General features: G+C 33.9%; 4 protein-coding genes across 6 annotated transcripts; 2 read left to right on the top strand and 2 right to left on the bottom strand.

The window, feature by feature from the left end:
* Nucleotides 1-847: 847 nt before the first annotated feature.
* LOC103488094 (chaperone protein dnaJ 1, mitochondrial) lies at nucleotides 848-12,689 on the bottom strand. Of its 2 annotated transcripts, none has more exons than XM_017044501.2 (20): nucleotides 12,540-12,689; nucleotides 12,351-12,456; nucleotides 12,077-12,163; nucleotides 11,900-11,991; nucleotides 10,170-10,253; nucleotides 10,028-10,066; nucleotides 9,725-9,835; nucleotides 9,605-9,646; nucleotides 9,433-9,520; nucleotides 8,819-8,883; nucleotides 8,673-8,735; nucleotides 8,498-8,570; nucleotides 7,763-7,854; nucleotides 6,758-6,829; nucleotides 6,192-6,248; nucleotides 4,546-4,594; nucleotides 4,408-4,477; nucleotides 3,484-3,573; nucleotides 1,403-1,634; nucleotides 848-1,171 (listed from the first exon to the last, which is right to left on the bottom strand). In XM_017044501.2, the coding sequence occupies exons 1-19, from the start codon at nucleotides 12,564-12,566 to the stop codon at nucleotides 1,607-1,609; spliced, it is 1,335 nt and encodes a 444-aa protein (XP_016899990.1). In that variant the 5' UTR covers nucleotides 12,567-12,689; the 3' UTR covers nucleotides 848-1,171; nucleotides 1,403-1,606. The 2 variants fall into 2 exon arrangements, with proteins under 2 accessions (XP_016899990.1, XP_050938290.1); XM_051082333.1 differs by having other exon boundaries at nucleotides 1,403-1,598.
* Nucleotides 12,690-12,921: 232 nt separating this feature from the next.
* Nucleotides 12,922-15,312, top strand: LOC103488093 (pentatricopeptide repeat-containing protein At5g27460). Its single transcript, XM_008446655.3, has 3 exons — nucleotides 12,922-13,070; nucleotides 13,190-13,466; nucleotides 13,602-15,312. The coding sequence occupies exons 1-3, from the start codon at nucleotides 12,988-12,990 to the stop codon at nucleotides 14,580-14,582; spliced, it is 1,341 nt and encodes a 446-aa protein (XP_008444877.1). The 5' UTR covers nucleotides 12,922-12,987; the 3' UTR covers nucleotides 14,583-15,312.
* A 482-nt stretch (nucleotides 15,313-15,794) lies between these two features.
* LOC103488095 (phosphoribosylaminoimidazole-succinocarboxamide synthase, chloroplastic) lies at nucleotides 15,795-20,007 on the bottom strand. 2 transcript variants are annotated; one of them, XM_008446658.3, is made up of 12 exons: nucleotides 19,470-20,007; nucleotides 19,177-19,278; nucleotides 18,910-19,039; nucleotides 18,369-18,461; nucleotides 18,198-18,286; nucleotides 17,784-17,864; nucleotides 16,913-17,002; nucleotides 16,707-16,796; nucleotides 16,542-16,592; nucleotides 16,408-16,454; nucleotides 16,232-16,289; nucleotides 15,795-16,140 (listed from the first exon to the last, which is right to left on the bottom strand). In XM_008446658.3, exons 1-12 carry the CDS (start codon nucleotides 19,791-19,793, stop codon nucleotides 16,081-16,083), a joined length of 1,215 nt encoding a protein of 404 aa, XP_008444880.1. In that variant the 5' UTR covers nucleotides 19,794-20,007; the 3' UTR covers nucleotides 15,795-16,080. The 2 variants fall into 2 exon arrangements, with proteins under 2 accessions (XP_008444880.1, XP_050938289.1); XM_051082332.1 differs by having other exon boundaries at nucleotides 18,369-18,485; nucleotides 19,470-19,939.
* Nucleotides 20,008-21,341: 1,334 nt separating this feature from the next.
* On the top strand, nucleotides 21,342-23,720 carry LOC103488096 (uncharacterized). The gene is made up of 6 exons (XM_008446659.3): nucleotides 21,342-21,738; nucleotides 21,833-21,931; nucleotides 22,004-22,045; nucleotides 22,132-22,264; nucleotides 23,253-23,354; nucleotides 23,439-23,720. Exons 1-6 carry the CDS (start codon nucleotides 21,517-21,519, stop codon nucleotides 23,492-23,494), a joined length of 654 nt encoding a protein of 217 aa, XP_008444881.1. The 5' UTR covers nucleotides 21,342-21,516; the 3' UTR covers nucleotides 23,495-23,720.
* Nucleotides 23,721-25,558: the final 1,838 nt, after the last annotated feature.

Raw genomic sequence — 25,558 nt, 5'->3', positions numbered from 1 at the left:
ATCTCTACCTCCCATTTTCTTAAAGAAATTTCAGTACTTCCAACCCTTTACTTCTTCGTCGCGATCAAATTCTGCAATTTTCTTTTGGAATAAACCCCTCCATTTTCTCCCTCCAAAACCAAATTTTTTTTTTGGTTTTGCGTGTTTTAAACCCTAACAAATTTTATAGAAGAAAACCTAACCGGCCCAATCAAATCTTTCAATTTATAGTATCGAATAATCTTTCTTTTCAATTTGAAAATTTATTGCAAGAAAAAGAAAAAGGAAGGTCATTTAAAACTATTTCTCACACTTCCAAAACTAAAGCATTCATTTTAAAAACCTCAAATGTGAAGGACAATTTTGCCGTTAGAAAAAGAAATTGGAAATTACAGGTTGGAAGGATAATAAATTGGGGTGGCCGGAAATTGAGGACCACAGGGTTTGGGGAAAGATTATGATTGAGAGGGACAGTGACAGAATCCAATGAATTTGTGTTGTGTAAAATTGTCTTTCATCAATCATTATTCTTCCTCCTCCTCCTACTACTATTATTATTCTTATTTCTACTTTTAATCATTTTGATTTTTACTGTCTAAGTTAAATCGATTTTAATCATTAACTTCTAACGTCATCCATTTAATTCTTAAATTTAAATAAATCTATCTATAGTTTTACAGTTGGAATTTCACCTTATGTTCTATAATTAGAATTGAGTATCAATAGTTTGATAAAAGTCCTCGTGTTTACGAGGCTTTATAAAATTATAGCGATCGAGTTCAAATTATAGCCACAGAAGAGTCCAAACAGATACAGTGGAGATGGAGATGGAGAAGGAAATATTGGAGTGATCAACATAGATATGATATAATAGAATATTAATTAGTATGTTACCATTAATATATGAAGTCGCTGCTGATTCAAACAGTTTGTATTTCTGAGTCAGTTGTAAGAATTGATAGCAAAAGCCTGAGCCGCTGAGAATCTCAAAATCCCAACGGTAGTGCTCCACTGCATGAAAGCTTACGGAGAAACGAAGAAAAGATACAACAACTTCCTTCCTTCCAGAGAAAGAGATTCAGAGATCTTCCATCAACTCATTGTAATATCTATATGTAAAATTTCTGAACTAAGTTCTTCACTCGGGTAATCTACAAATTCGAATCCGCAACTCAGGTACCAAAAAATTGACCTGCAAAATTTAGCAATGGGAAATGAAGTAGACCACAGATTAAAAGACAGTTCGAGGATATGTGAGTTTAGACTTTAAGATGAATAGTCGGTGACATGTAAAGTTGAAGATTTGCAAACATGATCTGTTCAATTAAAATAGTATTTAAGATTGGCAAACAAAAAACTAGTTATTAATTAAAACGACCAATTAGACAGGGAAAGAAGAAACACCACAGAAAATAGAACATACCTTGTATCTATCAACAGTACTTTATTGAATGAGTAGATCGACTTCCCACTTCAATAGAGACTTGCAAAAATATGTACCATCGAAACCTCTGGACCTCATTCAGCCCCTTGAAGTTAGGAGCACAACGATCAAGATCAATAGGGACAGTTCAAGAACAAACATAGGTTCCCCAACATGGTTAACAATTCGTTGCCACCTGAAAGTTCAACCAGTAGAGAGCTGCTGATAAAGCCTGTTTTCATTTCAGGATCTTCATTACAATCAGAATAGAAGAGTAGGTAAAGAAGCCACTGAGTAAGAAATGAATTGGATCTGAAAAAATATATCAAATTAGAATTTGCAAAACAATGTGTGGATTGAGGGCTTGGGAAGGGACCTCCTTTTATGGATACGAACTCAAAGTTTCATGTTAACAAATAATAGACATGGCACGTTCAATTTTCTTACAAAAATAACTATTTGTGCAGATTGCCTTCAAACATCAAAAGAGCATCCATACTTTTAATGAAAAGAACAAGAGAATATTGATGTTTTGAACTTTCGAGGATGGAAGAGTGAGTGACCACCAGTGGGTTTTAAAGATGGAACAATCAATGGGTGAGTGCTGGAAAACCGTAAAAGAGAAAAATGGGTTGGACACGGGTTGTTTGTTAGACTAATATGGAATTGAAATGTAATGTAATTTAATCCAAAATCCATGTTTTGATTGAGCGGTTCAAGCACAAATTGTAGTACTAAACTCGTTCTATTCCAGAAGTTTTCAATTTGATCATCTCTTTTCATCATTTTCACGCCTCACGATCCCATATTTATTCTGCTCTCAATTCCACGCACATTTCAACACCTTAAATTTCCAATAATCCTGATCAGATTCTAACTCCCTAAATAGCCGCTGATGGACTTAAATGGGCTGACAAATCATTGTCCTTAATAAAAGAAGAAAAAGATCGGCAGTGGCCGCCAGCATGTGGTAAAGAAAAATAAAAAGATACTATTTTGTGTGTCGGACGTGTTGAGATGGTATCACACGTGTGCAATACCAACACATGGCCATTTTCGGAGTGTTAGTGCTTTGTAGCAAGTTGAAGATATAAACCTCTCCCCTTCACCACTTCAATTCTTCAGTAGTTAGCCTCTGATGCTAACCCTGTACCAGTCGAGCTATTTTTACATTGAAAACCTTTCTTGTTCATCCTAGGATTTGTTCTCGGCCAATTATACTTTGTGGTTTGGTTGAGTGAGGATAGCAACCAACATAAAATGATCTCTTTTTTTAGGCCATATATCTTCCACCCAAAATTTTATCCATGACACAAATGACTTGAATTATCAGTGTCACGATGTCCATGTATGCTGCTGTCTTGACATATTATATTAATGTGGGAAAACCTTTCATATTACATCTCCTCTTATGGTATTTGAGGACGGAGGTCAAGCCAACATCTCTCCCAACTGCTTATTGCCTTATTGGTCTGTGGCTAGCCTACCAACGAAGCCATGTCAAACTCTCTCAATCCATCCCAATTGCAACCATTCCCAATTTTTCTTCATCCATCAGCTTGTCCACATGGATCTTGAAACTAGCACTTCTTCTTTAAACACTTACCCATACAGATCTCCACCTTTGAAAATGGGTATTTCCTGCTGCTTGATCTCACCTCCCCTGATCAGACTTGTTCCCAACATTCTCCTGAGACATCCAAAGGCTCTTTCCTTGCCATATTGTGAGACCAAAATGAAGAATGAACTATCCATAACTTTTTTTAATGGTCTCATCACACTTAAATGGTAAAAATGTCTGGCCTATTCAATTTACAGTTTGCTGACCCTTGCCCACGTTAGAGCTACCTTTAGTGTGCTACGTATTTACCGAGTACACAATTTAAGATCATTTGTTAGAATGTCATTAGTTCTTTGTATTAGAAGATTTCTCTCGCAAGATTTTAGGACTTAGAAAAGGAATATGGAAAGAACAAGACCAATTTATGATTACGTATCCCTCATCAAATGAATAATAAACCTAGCATAACAGCAAAAATGAAACATTAGTCATGCAGGGTACGCATAAGGAGAAAACTGACCAACTTGCTTCATTTGAGTTGCCAATCCCATGCTTTATTTCTTCTTCAGCAAACTCTTCTAAAATGGCACGCTGGCGTTCGCTTATTTCACTAAAAATCAATGAAAGAAAACGTGAATCAGTTTGTATACATCCTGCAGTTTACTGTTAAAAATGAAATGTAAGAAAGTTGAAGAGAAAACATGAACATTATAAATAAGTGATGATAAAAAAAGATCCCAAGGTTAGAATCTACGATTAAGTCTCAGAAAGACCTTCAAAGCCAATGTCATAAAGGTCCTAAGAGTAGCCGCAAAAGAACATTTCTCTTGTCATCTAACAGTAAAAGCCTAAACGACAAAGATGCAGCCTACCCTAACTGTTAGAAGGGAAGAAAAATTAAAACGAAATGTGAAAGGAGAAGATAGAAAAATTCAGATAAAAAGCCCCATGTCCACGCATCAGTAACCTGAGTTCAATCAGAAGCTAAATTTTTGCTGAATCATAATATTTTCACACATAGACAACTAAAAGTAGCGACTAGGAGACTGATATCAAATTCATCACTTAAGGATATTATTATCAACTAAAAATTTGAAAAAATAGAACTTCACTCGTTCAATTGCTAGTCAGAGAAGCTACTATAAAGAAGAGGACATGGTATCTGGATCTCAATGAATCGTCGCACCAACAAGACTAAAGAATTCAACTCCATCCATCCAGTAAGAGCTCAGTTCTAGTGACTACATATATATTATCAGATCACAAAATCTGATACTCAGAATAACATTCTCGTGCATGATTCTGGACACCCCCAATAATTATTAACTACTGGATTTCAAGTTTAATTGATGAGTGAATAATCAAAACTTTTGCCAAAAAAGCTTCTAGTAAAAATACAAGAGTTAATATGATAAAAAGTAGAAAAAGATAATCCATAACCTACGTTGGAAACTTAATACGGAATCGCACATACTGATCTCCACGATCAACAAAAAATCCATGTTTCGGCAATCCTGGACCAGTTCCATGGTTAGATATTCTGGCTTAAAGTGCTATGAAAAGATGAGGTGAAAAGGCATACCTTTCCCTCTCAGTGTTAATAGTTGTCCTGGCTGAACGCCTTTTGGTATCTGATTTAAGAATAAAAGCACCATCAAGCAAGGTTAAAACTTTAAATTGCATTAGTCGTGCTCACTATTTATTTTCTGAAAATTAAATGTATAAATAATAACAAGAGATTAGTCTTCTACTTTTTAATTAACATAATACATCCTATGTAAGTAAATTAATACCGAAATAGCACCAAAAAGAAAACTAGGAGTCTTACCTGCTGGCTCTGAAATAGCCAAAAAAAAAAAAAACTAGAAGTTTTACCTGCTGGCTCTGTAGAAAATTTAAGAAACAGGAATCTATCCTTGCATTTTAGATATCTTAGAGTTTCCGAAATAAGGACTGCATTAGCCCCTTGTGAATGATTCATGCAGCTCTTCATGAACGTATCTTTCGGTTAACGCTCAAGCCAAAATTTCCAAGAAAGAGCTCCATTAGATAACAGACGAATCTAGATTTTTTTTTCTTAAGAACCCTAAGCAAGATGGAAGGTCATCTACTAACATCCTAGAGAAAACATTCGAGTCTTGAAAACAGAAACTTTTAAGGAGTTTTTGCAATTCTTTTCAATAATGAAGGGGAATGTGTGCCTCAATTCTGCCTGACTTCTATGAGGAGTACCAATAAAGTTGAAGAAAATAAGACTGATATGATTTCTTTGTTGAGCTTTGCCGCTAGTACTCCTAGGAAACCGACCTAAGAAAGAACTTCCTTCCTGTGTTTATTTTTTTGGACGAGAGATGTAGTATATTATTAAGAAGAGAACAAAAGAAAGAGGTAACAACTAATGGCCGAGGAAGAAAAGTACCTGGTGGGAAAAGACCATCAAAACTAATCTCATGTCCAAAATAATAAAGAAAAAAAATACTACATAACTTCTAGAGAAGGCCACCCCAGCCATATGCAGGACAAGTACCCGAAGTGATGCCAAATGAGTTATTTCTAGCCAAAGAGTACATAAGAAGGATCTAACTCTACACCTCCAGATCACTTTAGCACTGTCTTTATCCAATTCACTTGGCAAGTGCAGTGTTGACTGCATTTGTCAGAATTAACAAAAAATTATAAGCAAGAATTGGAGATGAAAATTTTAGCCACCACATTCTCTTATCCATGGTATTATTTATTTGATAAAGTAAATCCTTCCAATTTAGCCAATAAACTTGAAATAAAGCCATACTCATCCACAGAAATACTATTGCAAGTCAAATCCCATCATTCTTTGAAGTACATTTAATAATATCGTAATGAGCTAAAAAGATAAGTTGGACTATAAGCTATACTTGCATCCACTCTTCAAAGGACCAACCAAAAGACAGCTATGGAGAAGCAAAACTGCAATTAGAGGCTAATAGCTCATTGCACTCCACCAGAGTCTGTCTAACCCAAACGTGCAACAACTGGCTAACTGTCCAACCAGATTGTCATTTGGAACTCCGTTTGCTGTTTTTGATACCTTGCTTTCTTAAGTGCAATAATGATTTTTTATCAAAACTAAAAGTTCTAAGCATAAAACATGCTTCTATTTGAGTCCTGGTAGTTGCAGACTATTTCGAAATAAAGGAAAAGAACTTGATGTAAGAAAAAAAATTGACGAACGATAATTTAAATCATTACTTCTATTTGCATCCTGCCTGACAATGTTGGAACCTCAACCTTGCCCCCAAGAATAGCCTGCAAGAGCAATTTGCAATCAAATTAGATGAATATAAAATTTATAGAAATATGCAAAAAAGCAATGGTATTTAACGAATAACACAATAAAAACAAAAAGCAAGTAAAACAAAATCTAAAAACATACGAATCAGACGGGAAGAAACCACTGACCACTATATTTACAAAACTAAGAAGAAGAAACAATTGGCAGTAAAGAGAAAAATCGGAAAGTCTCACAGAATAAGTGAAAAATGGGCACGATGGATAGTAAATATGGCTCACAGACATAAGACAGATATTAATAACAGATGTTTACTTGGTGAATCCTAATTAATGAAGTGCAATAACTATCAGCACAAGGGTCAAATGTATTAGGTTTGAATAATGAGAATAAACTAATTTAGAAAATATGCATGACAAGTGAGCAGATCCGGTTGACTGGAGAAAAATTTCCAAAACTAATAAAAAGTATATCCACTCATGAAAAATTATCAATTCAAAACCCTGATAAGGATTTAATTTCTCACTTGAGTAAAGCTGATATTAGAATCCACATAAATATCCACACCTTCTCTCTTAAAGACACGATCTTCAGCAACCTAAAACATTGAAAAATGAACATTAGACTAGTAGGAGAAATGGCTATCCCTATATCAATCTAGCAATTTGACATTTATAACTAAAAACACTTCAGAAAACAATTCCATGGGAAACAAAACTTTCATTGATATGTAATAAAGAACACGTGAACAATCAAGAATCAAAATCTATTTTTTCTCCATAAGGAAAAAAACTTCAATTGATATGAGCTTTCTTCCGGGAGTTCCTATCCAAATCTTTGAGTGCTTTTTACTTTACGAGACATTAAGCTTTTAGTTTTCCTTTTGATTTATGATTCGAAAGAACGAAAGGATCTATCATATCAAGCTCCTCCTTCCAATAGATCATTTTGCTTCGAATCTTCTGAAAATTATTTCATGGCACTTTTCCATAAAGTCTTTTGTTGATTTCTCTCTAGTAATGAAAATTTCCGTTCATTCTTTCATCCCTACAAGGAGAGCTTAGTTCTCTTGAAGCAAGGAAAAGGAATGGGTGGTCGTAATGAGCATGAGTTAGCAAGTCTTAAATCATCGATTCATCCAAAATCTTAAGCCAGTGGGTTTGAAATATTTGAAAGACCCAACAAATGGAAATCAATTTTAATTGAAGAGAAAACAACAATGCAGGAGCTTGAACATAGGACTTCCCTAAACCACCTACTCTAATATCATCTTAACTCACCAATTTACCCAAAAGTTTAAGCCAGTGGTTGAACATACATTTATTTATATATCACTACCATTTTATTTGATATTATGGGGTTTCATGTCAAAATCAATTGGCAATGAGAGAAGTAGTTCATCTATCTTGTAAAAAGAGTGAATCCCTTAGTTTTTTTAAATGTAGAATTCTCATCATTTCAACAGCAAAACATGTGCTTTTTCAAGAGCAGATATTGGTAAAAGAAGCTAAAAAAAATCAGTTGTTTTTGCCTTCAATGTAATGATCAAGTTGCCAGGATGAGTTTCTCGTCCGCCACTATTACCAGCTTTTGATACACAAATAGTATCTCCAGAATCAACCCCTAATGCACACCAAAAATTACAAACAAAATATATTAAAAAACAACTATAGGAAATAGAAATCATTGTGAAGTTTCATATATTCTTTTGAGTTAAAAGTTGTCCCAGTAATTACACAATTGAAGAACACTGAGGAATAAAATTCTTGTGAACCATTCCAATGTAACCTAACTCAGGTTTTTGGACATCACATTCAAGTTTAATTCATTGTCGTATCTCATTTTCTCTTCCGTTCAAGTATAATAATTATTAATACCCACACAAGCCTGTTTCAAGTAAGAAAAAAAATAATAAAAAAAACAAAGCTCTTCACAGAATTAAAAAAGACTTCTAGTATAATAATTATACTAGAAGTCAACCTTTTGAAAATATAAAATACTCGTATAAAAAAAAATTAATATTTACGAAATTGAGTTATCTCTTTCCTTTTCTTTCTTTTTCTTTTTCACTAAATGGACGTACATTCTAAATAGACAACTGACAACTGAAAGAAATAACATCTAATGCAATCTAATTAATTTCAATTCTTTAAGTAGACTAAAGTGTTGCAGTTACCCAAAGAAAGCGTTATTCTACATAGTATATTGATTATATTTTATTTCAGTCAACCAACATGATAAACAAAATCAAGTGGTGAAGACCAACCAGCAGGTATAGTAACTGTAACCTTCATGACACCCTCCACAACCCCCGTTCCCCTGCATTGCCCACATGATTCCTGAAATAAACCAGAAAAGAAAAACAAAGAAATAAATCACTGAAACAAGATTAGAGAGGAAGAAGGTTCAAAGAACTAAATTTTTTGAAGTATACACCAAACCTCAATGATTTGACCTGATCCTCGGCAAGTAGTGCACGTCGATGTAAATGGAGGAATAGTAACCTGATGAAACTTAAAACACTCAAATCCAAAAGACAATAGCAGGACAATCTGACACTGAATGGTTCCAATTTGAAGACACTTACTCTACCTAAACCTCTGCAGGTAGGGCAGCTTCTTTTCGTTGCATGTACTGGATAGCCACGGCCATCTAAAACAAAGGCAAAAGCCCATGAACTTTAAAGAGGGAACAAAATTGTTAAAACTCTTTTATTACTTTGAATGAATAAACTGAGGGCAAACACAAGGCAATAAGATAAAAATTACAATTCAAGCAATCATCACGATTTAGTTAATGTCAGAACAGATTCTTCAGGACAATTGTGACTATCACATCAAAATGATTTTTGCTCCATCTGAAAACTGATAGTTTCTATTATTTCAAAACTAAAACTGGTTATTTGTAAAAGATGATTACATTAAAAAAAAAAAAAAAAAAAAAAAAAAAAAAAAAAAAGGATCTTCCTATGCATGAGTAAAAGATATTAATGTACCTTCTGAGTCTAAATATATAAGAATTTTGATACTTTAATTTCTATGTTCAGTATGAAAACAGAGTTGCCATATGGTTTCCAACAGCCATCCAATTCATAGGCTCTAAATAAAATTCTCGGTATCATTAAGCTGGAATCAAATTTCTTTTGTGTATGCATGTATATCTATACAACACGACTAGAGTTTTGCAGACAACTAGCCTTACAGCAAGAATCACAGGGAACCAGAGCATCAAAGGACAAATCCTTAGTGCATCCTTTCGCAGCTTCAGCAAAAGATAACAGCAGGTCAACCTACACAATATCAAACATATTATAGGTTTACATTAGAAATTTCAGAGAATTGAGTAAAATAAAAACTGGGAATAGACTAAGAACCTGAATATCTGAGGGACGACGGCTGGTCTCATGTTCAAAGATCTGTGAAGCATCAAATTACTTTAGAACTTCCAATTCAATTGATAAGTAAGAAAAAGAGGTTAAAAAAAAGCAAAGTACCTCAGAGAAAATCTTTTGAAATGAGTCAGAAAAATGGGTACGATAAGTATAGCTAAACCCGTCCGCATCACCAGCACCAAACCCTACATTCTCAAACTCTCCACTACGCCTCTTCAGCAACATAGATACACAGTACAAACATGTCAGTAAAAAAACAGCTATATGTACTTATTCATACACTTATGGGGTTAATAAGAAAAGAAACTGATAAGAAGAAAAATTATAGCACATGTCAGAAGAAAAATTATAGCACAAGCAGCAGAAGCCAATAGGATATTTCTCTAGCAACTTAGGGAATGCCACCTGGTCATATTGGGATCTCTTCTCAGAATCCTGCAGAGTCTGAAATATCCAAAAAGAGAATAAATTAATCGGCTGTAGGTAATAAACAAACAACCATAGTAAAAACAAGATGTGAAAAACTCAACCAATAACACCTACAAACCTCATAGGCTTCTCTTATCTCCTGAAATTTCTTTTTGGCAGAAGGATTGTTTTTATTTGCATCCGGATGGTACTTTTTCGCCAACTGCACAAGATAATCAATAACTTTAGCAAGTGAATAAGAAGAATGAAGAATCCGCTGCAAAGAGAGGGGATACAAGAGGTCACAAGAAATGGGATCACTACAATTGATCAACAACAAGCAGAATTTTCATCAATCTTATTAGGCATTTTTAACCAGAAATGAGACACTTTGGTCCCTGAAGTTTGGAAAGTGCTTTTAAAATGTGTCTAAGTTAATTTAACCGTTGGTTAACTAACAGAAAAATGACGTGACATATCGAGTTGGCATATTTTAAATGAGGTGGATTTCTTACTAATTTAAATATATATTTTTGAATGAGATGGATAATTTGTTTCCGCTTTGCTTTCTACTTTTCAGTTTTCCCTTTCTCTTCTCTATCAAATTTCTCTCTCCCCTCATCATTCATCTTTCTGTAACATGGAGAAGAAGCTATCTCTCACATATATGCCCAAAAGACCCTTCTTCATGTACACCCCACACCCAACATTAAGAGAAGGACTAATTAAAAGACATGGAAAGAAAGAGAACAAAAAAAATCTGGGAGAACAAAAAACTAAGATCTGGAAAAAGAATAAAAATTTGAGAACTTGGGAAGGTGGTGGTTTTTGCTTCTCAGACCATTCAAAAGGAGATTTATTTTATTATTTTATTTTATTTTTCCCAACTCTTCATGCCATACACATTCCTCCTCTCTTATTCTTTATCTTTCGAGACTTCGTCTCAGCAAAAAATTATCAACTTTAAATTTTAAACTCTAAATCCATACCGCACGACCAAGCCCAATCAGATTTGAAATTGAGACACTTGACTATGATTCAACTTAAATTTTAGTCACTGTCTTAAGACACATTTCCATCTTTCTCAGTTTTCTTTGCCTGAAATTAAGACACTTTCCAAATTTTGGTTACAATTTGTGGAGGGTTTGAAGTTCAAAGATCAAAACGTCTGCATAGAAGCCATGAAAAATAAGGAATAAGAGGAGAATGGGTCTGGATACGTGAAAGAGGAAGAAAGAAAAAAACAGTTGGAGAGAAAAAAAAATCCACCTAAGATTAAAAAGAAAATAAGATAAGTAAAATTTACACCTCATTTAGAATTTGCCAACTCAACATGTCACGTCACTTTTCCGTTAGTCGACTAACTGTAAAATTAACTTAGTGACTATTTAGAAGCATTTTTCAAACCTTAGGGATAAAAATGTCTCTTTTTAAACTTCAGGCACCAAATAGACATAAACATCAAACTCGGGGACCAAAAGTGCATTGTGCCCTAGAATTTAGTATAAATTGCATGCTATCATGTAAACCTGTATTCCAAGCTACATGCATCCAAGTGTATTATGAAATCTCAAAATTACTAAATAAACTTTTTGTTAAATACAACATAAAAACTAAAAAGTTTTAGGATAGAACTCAAAACAAGTATTGATTGAACTTTGAATAAAGATCAACACTAAAAGAAAGTACGTATAAAAGTTCAAAAACCCATAGAAATAAGCTATTGATGAATATAATGCATAGAACGCGACTATACAAGACATTTACTTCGCACATAGAAGGTAATGCCATAGTTGAGGGGGAAGTTTCACACATGTATAAGCGAAAAATAGAAGCTACAATCACATTGGATTTCATTAGTCCACTCACCGCATGATATGCCTTTTTAATCTCTTCTCGACTGGCATTGTGTTGAACCCCCAGAATTTCATAGTAATCTCGTTCAATAGAACGACATGATCCTAGAGACAAGCATAAAACGATAGTCTTTGGATGAGCAAGTTTTCAATATTACAGTACATATTCGGATTGTACAGTATGAAACACCTGTGCGATGTATGAAACGTCTACTCGCCGGAAATGCTGTGGAAAAGTCAGGACCGTTCCCTACGGCAGAAGGAAATGCTTGCGACGCTGATTTACATGTAGAACCCGAGAAAGTGAAGCAACAAACAGAAAATCAATTCCAGATGTTCAGAACAAAATGCATGGAAATGACAAAGAGCGAAGAAGAAAGAAATGAGTTGCTTCAAAGAGTGTTAGTAACTCCGAAATAGTGAGTTCATCAACCCTTCAGCTGAAATGGAGACCAGGGAATTACCTCGAGCATATGTAAAAAACTGACGTAACGATGAAACTTTTCCGTGCGAGAGTCGTAAGTCAATGGACGGCCCTACGCCTTCAGATGAAAGTAATTGCCGCCGGCACTATACTTAATAGCATCAGACAACATTCTTAAAGAGCACCGATGAAGACAGTTGATCATAAAAATTGATACGTATAAACTCACCAGCCCTAGCCAGCCGAGGCGTTTCATAACGAAGCAAAATCGCAGGAAATACGCAGAAATACAATAGCCAGTCACCAGAACTTCAATATATTAAAAAATCAGAATTGCATCAACCGGTTGAATGTGACCGAAGACTAATCGAATGAACTCGAACGACGAAAATGAACTAATTCACCGGTCACCGGCCAAGCACGATGTTCAGTAATCCCACAGACGGGGACTCGGGGGTTTAGTGTGTTATTGTATGCTTATACACTGCTCGCTAATGGTATGGACTCTGGAGATCGCTTTTTTGGGGGTTTAAGCCATAAAAAAAGAAGTATCGAACGGCGCTGATTATAAGGCGTTAAGTCGCCGGTTTAGGGCAATATTTATACCGTCGGTTTTTTCGGACCCACAAAAGAGACGAGCACGATAGGATCGCGCTAATGGACAAGCAAAGCAATCGATGACGCTGTGGCTCCGCGCTTTAGAAGTCGCCGCTCGAACGGAACCGGTGATGAAGATGCCTCTCCGCTCCGGCACCGGACGGTAAGTTTTGTACTTCTACCTCTCTGTTTTCCTTGCTATCATTACATGAACTCCGAGTTTCATCTTTTCATTGTCCACTTCTGGTTTGAACCAAAGAGTTGTTGGCTCTATAAATACAGAATTTACTTCCTTCTCCAAGCATGGAGGTCTATATCGTCACTTACTTCGCCAGTCGACTCTTTGGCCACCAATTCTGTTGTATCTTCCAAAATCCTACAAAATGGTGGCGACGATGGCAACTTCAAGCAGGAATTTAGGAAGCTCAAGTTACCTCGGAGAAGTGTGAACACCGTGCTTCAGAGTGGCAACTGTGAAGCTCAAAGGACCTCGATCACTAAGCTGCGGTGTGTTGTCAAGAAGTTCTGCAAAACGAAGCGCTTTGAGCGTGCACTAAAGGTTAGAAATTGAAATTTCTTACTTGATTTTTGTGCCATTTGAAGGATAGAACCAAGACCAAAAAGTGTTGCATTTCTCTATAGATTTCTGTTGTAACGTGTAGAAATGCATTATTCAATACATTCTTACATTCAGGCACTAATGTTGATGGAAACTCGAGATAATTTCCGCATGTACCCGGCTGAATATGCTCTCAGATTGGAATTGACAATCAAAGCCCACGGTTTACTGAAAGCTGAAGAGTACTTCAATCAACTGCCCACCATAGCTTCTCAGAAAGCTTCATCTCTCCCTCTTCTTCATGGTTATGTCAAAGAGAGGAACACTGAAAAGGCTGAGGCTTTCATGGTGAAGCTAAGGGACTTGGGACTGGTTGTGAACCATCATCTTTACAATGAGATGATGAAACTGTATGTGGCCACATATCAAAATGAGAAAGTTCCTCTTGTGATAAAGGACATGAAGCAAAACCAAATACCGAGGAATGTTCTCTCATACAACCTTTGGATGAATGCTTGCAGTCAGGTATATGGGGTTAGATCAATCGAGTTGGTGTTTGAAGAAATGCTGACTGATAAGAATGTTCAAGTGGGATGGAGCACTATGTGTACTCTGGCTAAAGTTTATATACAGGAAGGCCTTGTTGAAAAAGCCTTTGCAGCCTTAAAGGAAGCTGAGAAGAAGCTATCCCCATGTAAAAGGCTTGGATATTTCTTCTTAATCACATTATATGCCTCATTGAAGGACAAGGAAGGAGTTCTTCGAGTTTGGAGAGCTAGTAAAGCTGTAAGTGGCAACCCCACTTGTGCTAATTACATGTGTATATTGCTGTGTTTGGTGAAGCTAGGAGAAATGGATAAAGCAGAGAAGGTATTTAAGGAATGGGAGTTCAATTGTCGCAACTACGACATTAGAGTGTCGAATGTTCTTTTGGGTGCATATGTGAGAAATGGATTATTAGAGAAGGCTGAGTCATTGCATAGGCACACATTGGGGAGAGGTGGTAGTCCGAATTATAAGACATGGGAGATTCTCATGGAGGGGTGGGTGAGAAGCCAACAAAACGTGGATAGAGCTATTAATTTTCTCACTGGAAACAACGAATCCCAAACATAATAATTTCTGGTTGACCATCTTCCTAGGAAAAGGATACGTTCAAGAAACAATAGCCAGGGACTGAAGTCGATATACATACAAATCTCTTTACACATCTACATGCTTCAATTGAAACTGTTATTTCTAGAAGAGGAGGCTGGTATACCATCATAATAAAACTGCCTTTTATTTTGGAATTGATAGTTTTGCGAATTTGAAAGATTTTGCGTGGTTGAACTGTCATCGTTAACCTTCAGTTTCTTCTAGCGAGGAATTCCAACCATGTTTAGGGACGCCACCCTCTCACATGCGCTTGATTCTACCTTCCTCATTGCCCATGGTGCTGGAAATTGGAGAAAATGAGATTTTTGCAGCTAAATCCCTCACACGACCTTTTTGGTCTCCAAGAATGATGTGAGCTGCAGACGTTTGTACCATTATATCTGAGCTGGTAACACTCGTCTCAACATACAAGACAAGCTACAAAAGCGTTCTCCATGGGTCTCCATCTCCCCGAGCTCCTGTATTGTGTGCAAAATTGATGGGAAACCTCATGCTCACTTGTAGTCCATTGAATTCCCTTGTGTAACTTCATCACATGAATAAAATCTGTTTCCTTGAAAAAAAAGTTCTGTTTCAAACTTTCAATTTACTAAGCTGCTGTCTTTTATGATAAAATAGATGTATTTTCCATAAATAATAAAGTTAAGAAAAAGGAACACAACTGTTTTAGTGTGTTACTTATTAAGTAGTTTGTTGTTCCGGTGTGTTATTTATTAAGTAGTTTGTTACTATCATTAGAATAAGTAAAAGCTTGTTGTAAAAGAAATCATAATTTTATTGAGCTAAGATGTTTTTTTATACAAAGCTTAGTAATATAATCATATTGTGTTTTATTCTAATAACGTCAATCATTAAAGTAATTACCACTAAAAAACGGTAATTTGATCTCTTGTTCTACCGTAGTTGGGTTCAAAAAAATGGCTTCCTTTGTAATGCGTATAGCAAATTGTTATGAGAATCATGAAGAGCGGGAACGTTAAAAGTATGTGTCATCAAACTTTCTGGTTAATCTGTTGGCAGAGTCCATATTACTAAGAAGCAATAATTGGGAAAGAAAAGCCAAATGCAGCTGAAGAATTCCTAGCAATGGGATGAATTTCCAGCTGAGAATAAATTCTGTAGTGGAAAGTTACCTGTAAGACACATTCATCGTATACGTCTTTTTCGAAATTCTCAAAAAGATGTTGTCTCAACAATTTGAAATTCCTCAAGTACAAAATTTTACATCCTACCATTATGCGTTATGCCAATAGGCATTGCCTCAATTAGGATTCACATCACATATTTCACAAGTTTCATTATTCAATCAACTTATTTATAAAAGAGAAAAAAAGGTTTCAACCATTCAATCTCTGTAAGTTACATCTATGGCACATGGAACACAGCACGCGCCACACAGGGTAACCAAGTTTCGTCAAGTTTATTAATGTTGATAACTTAGCTTTAACCTCTATGATCATTTTAGAGCTGCCACTGCTGTTTTAACATTCCGTGATATCCGATCATGTACAGGTTCCTGCATAAAATCGAAAATAGTTATACAATCAACCAAATAGTTTAGATATAAACTAATACTAATAAACCAATTTAATATGAAATCTATCTACCTCTGACAATGGCACCTCAAATTTTGATTTGGTTATTGTCTCATACAAGAAGATATATCTGCCATCATGAAGAAGAATGTGAAGTCAATAGTTAGGGATGACAATATTACAGAAGCTTGCTATTATATTGTACAAATGAAAAGATCAACTAAGGTTGAGTGGAATAAAATACATACCGCCACGACAGTTCACGGACAAGCTCTTCAGGAGCCTCTGGGAGAACCTGAACATAGTTCACCAAAATGGCAAACTATTAATAATTAATCATTTAACAAAATGGTAGAGAGAAAATATAAAGACTATACTATACCTCATCTTCATATGGATTGCAATTATCTTTGAACCAAAGCCTCAAGAATTCCTATACAGATAATGTAGGTCAGTACACTAATGCGGATGGTACTAAAATATGCAAAAAGGTAATATTACAGACATGTGTTTAGTAATATCTGAATAATACCAAAAGAAAACATACCTTGTCAACATTTTCAGGTTCAAGACCATTTTGAAAGCGATCCTCGTAGGACTGTGCAATCCAGTATCTACTTGAATCAGGTGTATGCACCTTCAATTGCAAGTACGGAAAGAATCGTCCTTTGTTATTATAGCTTAAATATTGCACAAATTAAAAAGATATGTGAAGTCCAAAAAAAAAATTAAATGATAACCAGACTATTGAACCTCATCAATTAAAAGAATAGAGCCATCCTCTCCCTTTCCAAACTCATACTTTGTGTCAACCAGAATCATACCATGCTCCAGAGCCACTTTCTGAAAGATCAAGATCAGAGAATGTTAAGCTTACTTTTTTTTGGACAATATGAAATTTTATTTTTTAATATCTGTGAGTGTTTGGATCAACTTATGCAAACCTCCACTAGTCTTACGGGACAACCTGCCCGACCCTACAATATTTGGGTGTTAAGGAAACTTGTAGGAAATTAATTCCTAAGTAGGTGACCACCATGAATTGAACTATTAACCGAAGATGTGAATTTTTAAAAAAATAACTTTCATCGGAGAAAAATAAAAGAATAAATGCGTATAAGAAAACAATCCTACAAAAAGGAAACTCCATTAAAAGAATGGGCTCCATCTCCAGCTATGTACGATAGTGCCTATAAAATAGTTACAAAAAATCTTTGACCAATCTCATGGGACAACCGCCTAATCCTATAGCATTTGCGTGTCAAAGAAACTTGTAGGATACTAAATTTTAGGTAAGTGGCTGCCATAAATTGAACTTGTAGTTACAAAAGATCTTCAAAATTGAAACCTAAAAGAAGAAAACACGAAGCCTAACAGAGAACCATACATAAAGAGTGACTATACTATGAAAGATATTCAAGGGCCAGATTGCTTATTCCAACTTTCTGCACAATAATTAGCACCAAATCCTACTTTAAAACTGTCTATGACAGAATTTACAAGGTGAAAACGCAAAACATGAGGGCAAATTGCAACAGTTATCTGTCAGAATTTTTACAAAAACATCAACTCCAATTAATTCGTCTGAACAAGAAAGATGGGAAATGTAACAAAACAAAGTTACCTGTCCATACTCAAACAAGCTTAAAGCCTTTCTACTTGCTTCTTCATAATCAGCTTGACTCATCAGCCCCCTCTCAATGATCTGCAATGCTAGTAGTATGTTAGTAAATTACCATGGAAATTGACTGAAACATATTACATATATTAATGGTGTGTTTCATTTAACATTTCAACGGTTTAATTTTAAAAATAAGTCATGTTGGAAAAAATTGAAATGTTCGACAACGACTCAAGACAGCTTTTGAAACACTTTCAAACGGTATTTTAAACAAGTTTTATCAAAAGAGTTAAATGAAAATGACTTTTTTGAAAAACATTTTTTCCTCTATTCAATCCAAACTGACCTTAAATGACATATAATACGCTAGTTTAAAAGAATGCCTAAAACCTACTAGCTCATAACAGAAGGGTATACCTCATCTGGTGTCACAGGAACATCATGAGTAGCAGCCTTGGTTGTCGGAGTAAGTATATTGGAAGACAGCTTCTGATTTTTAACCAAGCCTATTATAGTTGAGAGGCTATTACATGGATCAATTAGCAAAAAGTTCAAAGGGGAAGAGACAAAAAGAAAAAGAAAGCGTACCATCCGGAAGAACATTTCCACAGTAGTTTCGCACCCCATTCTTGTACACCGTCCATAATGATGTATCAGTACTTCCAGTGACGAATCCTCTAACTACAATCCAAAAATGAAGTTTACCTTTTACGGATATATGGCAACAATGTCAATAAAACAGAGGTAAGTCTTACATGTCTTCACTTTCAAATTGAGACTGAAGACTCACAGAACCATCATTGAATCATGGGGACACATCCATTTGCATAAATAAAAAATGAACATGAAGAATAGATGTGTCATCTTGTCTCCTATAATATGTTTACCTGAAGGTCACTAAATATATGAACAGGTATATTCTCTGTGAAAGGCATTAAACGAAATATTCAACAACTTCAAAACAGAATATATTTCCTTCTGGTAACTGGGAAAAGATGCAACACCGTCAGTTGCCTCCCTATCCTATATTTCTTCATCTGTTTTTTCATGTTCACATTGCAGAAGTTCTATACTTATTAAGGCTCAACTCGGTTCAAATGGATACACTAAGAATTTCTCAATGACTCACCAACAAATTCAACGGGAAAAACTGAACACTTTTTAGCAATCGTGACATTTTTATCAGGGACTGACACAACTGCATTTGAAGTGATGTGCTGTGTTCTGTCAAACCACCATAAGCTGGTCTCATTAAGAACCTGAACAATGCAGAACCAATAAAACAGAGACCGAAATATTAAAAGGCTGAGAATCAGTCATTACTCATTTAACCATATCCAACGAGTTCCCAATCCCAACTATGATTTCCCTCGTATTCAGTAAAGAATCTCCATACCTGACCCTTAAAGGGTATGGAAGCAAGAACTCTATCGAAAGCACTCTGTCGATCAGTTGTAACCAAAATAAGATAATCCCCATAGTCATATATATCTCTCACCTGCACAGTGGGAAACACTAGTAAAGTCAGTAAATTTCATTCACTACAAAAAGGTATGAGACAAAGGCAAGAGTTCTTCCATCTCGCCTTTTTAGTCAATCAGTTCTTCTCCAGCTATTAAAATGGAAACAGGACATGACTCACTCAAAAAATGAAAAAGGGAACCTTATTTTGATTCAGCAAAAGATCACCTTGCCCCTGGTTTTGGACTTAATCCCAGGAACGGTCAAGTGGAGATTCGTCTCAGATAGACAGTTGGACAACGACCTGTTAATGGCGCCGACGACCTCCTCTCTACGATCCCCTTTGATCAGAGCATCCAATGACAAATTATGCGGCGAGTCTTGACGGTGGGTCAGGCTCGCCTTCACAAGAGACGAAGAAGAGGAGGCTGAGAGCATCCTCAGCGTCGTTTTTCCGGTGCAGAGAGACGCTGAAGTAAAAGACGGAATGGAAAAGGGGGGCTTGACGACGGAGGTTTTTGCAGTGTTGACGCCGGTCATAGGAGGAGCCATTTTCCTCTCGGGGAATCGCCGTTTTGGTTCGAAAGTAGGCGACTTTATATGGTTGCGTTGCGTAGAGCTGAACTTCGGAGAACGAAGCACATCTTATTTGGGGAGCCGACCTTCTGGGCTTTCCCCATGGCCCAATGGATTGAGTACTGAACCGTTGTGTGTCGTCGGAAATTGAGAAAAATACACAAACATCTTAAACCACTCATACAAACTGTTCTCAAACATATTCTAAGTGGTAGTTTCTAAAGATTATATTAAGGTTGTCAAAAGTACTGAATCTAAACGAAATCATTTTCGACATTTGGATTTTACCCTTTTTGGACGGTAGAGATTGTTCTACGACACTTAAAAGCTTGCCAACGATAAAATTGGACACGATCTGACCTGCACGCAAAGAACCAATGTCGTTAATAAATTTAGTTAGAGAAACACTTTCGAACTACTTTATAGATTCTTTTTTGACTTAAGTCATACTTTCTATATTCATTGCTCGATTTGATGAATGAATGGTAACATGTTAAACTTTTTTTAAACGCGATAAACCTCGACTCTTTTACTATACTTAAATTATTAACTACAACTAATTAAGCATGCTTGAATAAATTTAATATTGGGACAATGTCAAATAAAAGAGTGAAATTTACATTGAAAACTAAGCCTAAAGCTTAAAGATAGCACTTCATACTTGAATGGCTCAATGTTACAATATTATATGACGGTGGCATTCCATTGAGAGGGGATAAGAGTGAATTTTGCAATTATAACTTTATTTGAGAATGTATTATATTTATTATTTCCACATTTTAGCCGTGGTTTTGTATACAAAATGAGTCCTAACTCGATCTTCCACGACAACTACATATAACAAAATTACTTGACCAAATATCTTCCAACATATTTTATATCATTATAATTGTTACAATGAATTCGTTAATAATTATGATTCTTAATGATTACAACATATTTGGATATTAGTTAGAGGGAGGAAAATAAATTTAAAGTTTCAATTATTTGTTGCAAATTTTACCCATTGTTCAATTTTTATAAAATTGAGTTTAACAAAAAAAGAAAAAAGTATGAAAATTAATTCTCTCTTAAAAACCATTAGCTTTAATGCAAAACAAACCATTAGCCACATTAAATGTCATTGGCCGGTTTGCTACAATTTTTACTCGTACTTATCCATATTTTTTATCTTTTGTACAATATTTACTACTCTCACGTTAAAATAAAATAGTTTACAACTAAAAACGGTATTATTATAACTCAAATTAAAACAATCTAAACTTTAAATACAAATTATTATAGTCAAATTATAACGATCAACATAGATTGACGTAGTGGTAGGAAGATAAAAAAAAAAAAAAAGGACAAGTTGCATATAAAAATATACAAGCAAAAAATAATTAAATATATAATATAAGGATAAAATAATAGCGTGCATAACACAAAAGTTGGTAAAAGACTAAAAACTTCGAACTCAACTATTATTTCAAAGGTTTCTCAAAATTGAAAGCTAGAAAAGATTGAATACAATATTAAGTCCGCTATCAAGTTTTTAATGGGAGAAATGTATCTTTCAAAAAGTACTAATTGTCACAATGCTATATTTTTCCATAATTAATATGAAGGGGTAAGGGATTAAGTGGTTTAATATCCAAACTATAGGAGACCTATTTAAAATGAGCAGCTCCATAAAGATATCAATGAGAACTTGAAGAAAATGACAAGCGAGAGCAAAATTGAAAGAAAACCCACAATTTTGTGCCTCCATGGCTTCCGAACTAGTGGAGCAATCTTGAGAAAGCAGATCCAAAAATGGCCAACTTCTGTTCTTCATCAATTCCATTTCCATTTTATCGACGGCCCATTACCTTCCCAAGGAAAATCCGACGTCGAAGGAATTTACGATCCTCCCTATTTCGAGTGGTTTGGAACCAGCAAGGTCCATATTAATTGCTTCTTCTTCTTCTTCTTCTTCTTCTTTCTTTCTTTCAATTCTCTCTACATTTCATATACTGATCCATTAAATTTCTCAGGACCCAACCAGTTGTGAAAATTTGGAATCGTGCCTTGAATTCATCGAGAATTACATGGTTAAGCACGGACCATTCGACGGACTTCTCGGTTTTTCACAGGTAAGAATTGATTCTCTCTTGAATCCGGTTTTGATGGAGTTGAATAATTTCATAATTTGAAGCTATTTTTAGGGGGCGGTGTTATCGGCAGCACTGGCGGGACTTCAAGCGAGGGTAATTAAACACCGGTGGCCGCCGGTTGTTCTTCGTTTTAGTCTCTGTTTTCAATATTCCGAAATTGAATTTTAATCGGGTTGCAGGGAGTTGCGCTGACGAAGGTCCCGAAGATCAAGTTCGTAATAATAATTAGCGGTTCGAAACTCCAATCATCATCCTTGGCCGCCGGAATAGCTTATTCTCCATCTATTGCATGCCCATCCCTCCATTTTCTAAGTAACTTTCTGGCAATCTTCGTGTTTCTCATTTTATATTTTTTTCTATTTGAAGTTCAAATCCATCTTTTAATAGAAACTTTTTTAATTTTTACCTAAAAATAGAAAACGGTTAAGAAAAAAAAATGTTTATGAAAAAATACTTTTTTATTTTTTTATCTTTTGAAGAAAATTATTTAAAATACACTGTAAAAATTATTTCGAACCCTAACCACATGATGCAATTTATTTCTTAAACAAATTAGTCAAATTTAGGAGTACTATTGGTTATAATTTAAAATTAAAATTATTAAAATATTTGTTATGATTCTTATTTTTGTGTGATGGAAAAATAAAAGATTATGTGAGATAGGTGAACAAAAGATGACGTTCGATTGATGTCGACATCTTCACTCTGTTTGATGTTGGTCTTTTGAGTTTTGTGTGTTGTAGTTTTTTTAGACTAATTTTTTTTTCTTTTTACGATTCATTTAGTCGTTTTATCATTTTTAATTAAACGTTAAAATTTTTAGCTAAAGCCCAACAGAAAAAATATGCTGGTATATTTCTAAAATGAAAGAACAAAAATTCAAAGAGTAGAAAGAAAGTTCATTAGTTTAATATTAGAAAAATTATTAGCCATGCAGAGAGACATAAGCTTTCAACTTTAGAATTTGGGGATATACCAAAGAAGGTTTTTTTTTAAACTAAAATTCAAATTTATATATTGTAGTAAATGAACTAATTTTGGAAAAAAAAATTTGAATTTTTCCAGTTCACAAATTGAGAGTTCAATAACTTTGAAACATAAAATTAAAATTTAGTTAAAAATATTTTTTTTTTTTTTTGAAAAGTTTAAAAATCAAAATGACAAAACCTTCAAAAAAAATTAAATATTAAACTTTATAATTTACTCTTGATCAATTCATTATTTAATTGATAAAATTTGATTTTGAACTATTAAATATTAAATATTTTGGAAGTAATTTTGAAATGGTTTGCATGTGTAGGTGAGAAAGACTTCTTGATGCCTAGTGGAATGGAGCTTCTACGATCATTTGTTGAACCATTAGTAATTAATCACTCCAAAGGCCACACAGTACCTAGACTCGGTAATATTTATCTAATTTATTCACTCTTATATCTATGATTTTCTGATGGTAATTTTTAGATATTTATATAATTTAATTTTGCAGATGACAAAAGTTTGAAGATTGTGGGCAGATTTATCCAAAACATTTCAAAGCTATGACCACCCCCAAACTAAACAACACACCTATATATAGGTTTAAATAATCCAATTTAATTATCTTCTTAAATAACCTCCCATTTATCAATAATACATATCTTGATTGAGTATATGGGAGATGTGAATTATAGAATCCTAATTTTATTGGATTTTTTTTATTTTATTATTTTCGTGTTATCCTTTTCGTTATTATATCTACCCAATCTAAATTTAAAAAGTCAAAGCCTAAGTATCTTATTATTTGGTAAACTTCGGTACTCAATTGATATATCTAAATGAAGAATATCATTAGTGTATTAACGATATACTTTAAATATCAAGTTTATTGATTAGTTAGTTAGTAGCTAATTAATTAAGTGATATACCTTTTAAATATATCAAATTTAATGTCTATAAACTAAATTTAAAAGGAAGGAACAAAAACAATTGATAGAAGATTATTTGATTGGTAGATTCTTAAATGGTTAATCAATTATAAATAATTCAAATACTGAGATTGTCTATGCATCGCCTTAATTTTTTCATCATTTAATAGTCAAAATAGCTAATCAATTATAATTAATTCGAACATTGTATAAAGCTTTTTATATATATATATATATATATATATATATATATATATATTGTATAAATGCTATCAATCTTATTGTTGTATGTATGAAAGTTCATATTCACGTTCTTGCATATTTTGTGTCAAAATTGATAAGAATGCAAATGTAAATAGATTGATATAGGTGTAAATAAATAATAATTCATAATTATAGGCATTTACGAAATTTCATAAAGGTCAATAGAGGTAGATATTTGACAAATAATTACAACATTGTCAATGACTTTAAATAAATGTCAACGCAATGGTTTAATGGACAGGAAATTGCAATTTATTCAAATATATCACATATAAATATATTACATGCCGTTTTAGATTGATTTTCTTAAGTGATTATAAACGTTATTTTCACTTTATAAATATATAGTAAGTCAATCCAAATATGTCCTTAGTTTTATTTTATAATGGCAGAAGTTTGTACAATATTTAAATTAATTATAATTGATTAAGGATTTTAACTATTAAATCATTAAAAAAAACTTAACCAATCAAACTAACATAAAATAAATAAATTCAAAATATTAAATATGACATGAAATATGTTTGTAAAAAATAAATTATAAGAAAATGATTTTAAAAATTTTCAATTTTATTACACTTTATTAATTTATAACTTTAAAAAAAAAGCATTTTTCACTCGTGAACTATACAAACCATAAAAAGAATAAGAAAATGGTCGAATTTAACCAACGAAATAAAAAAAAGAGAACTCAAACTATTTACGGTCGCGCATAAAGTTAGCAATCTTTTAAATATTTTAGTTCTTTCGTTTTTTTTTTCTTCATTGCGATTTGTATTTCATCTTCCCTGTCTTCTAATGCCATTTCGTCTTTCTTATTTTCTCTTTTTCTTTTTTGTAATTTTTTCCATCATTGTATGCTGTTTAATCTTTCCATCGTTTTTATTCTTTTCCCTTCAATTTCTTTACATTGTCTTTATACTTTTCCTCTTCTCGTTTTCTTTGCATCTGTCTTTCTTCTTTTCTTTTTTTACTCGTTTACATTTGGCTAACAAAATCTAAACGACTGTGTACAACAAAACAAAATCTAAAAGATCACGTATAAAGAATTAAAAAAAATCATTTACATTAGAGTAGCCAAATATAAAGGATCGTGTAAAAAAATAAAAGACTGTGTATAAAGAATCTTGAAAAAAATCATATTGGAGTAGTAAATGATCATGTAAAAAAAAATAAAAGATCGTCTATAAAAAATCTTGAAAAAAAAAAAACATTTGGATTGGACTAGGAAAATGTAAACGATCGTGTAAATAAATCTAAACTATCGGTAAAAAGAATTAAAAAAATTGTGTACCAAATTAAAAAAAAAAATCATTTAGTCCCAAAATCTAAACGATTGCGTATAAATTGTAGCCTATCTAAACGATCACATATAAATTTTAGTCATATCTAAACGATCGCGTTGTAGCCATATCTAAACAATCGCATATATATTGAA

The sequence above is a fragment of the Cucumis melo genome, chromosome 3 (assembly GCF_025177605.1).
Source record: "Cucumis melo cultivar AY chromosome 3, USDA_Cmelo_AY_1.0, whole genome shotgun sequence".
Taxonomy (NCBI): domain Eukaryota; kingdom Viridiplantae; phylum Streptophyta; class Magnoliopsida; order Cucurbitales; family Cucurbitaceae; genus Cucumis; species Cucumis melo.
Note: the sequence above shows the minus strand (reverse complement) of the source record. Positions and strands in the feature narration are given on the sequence as shown.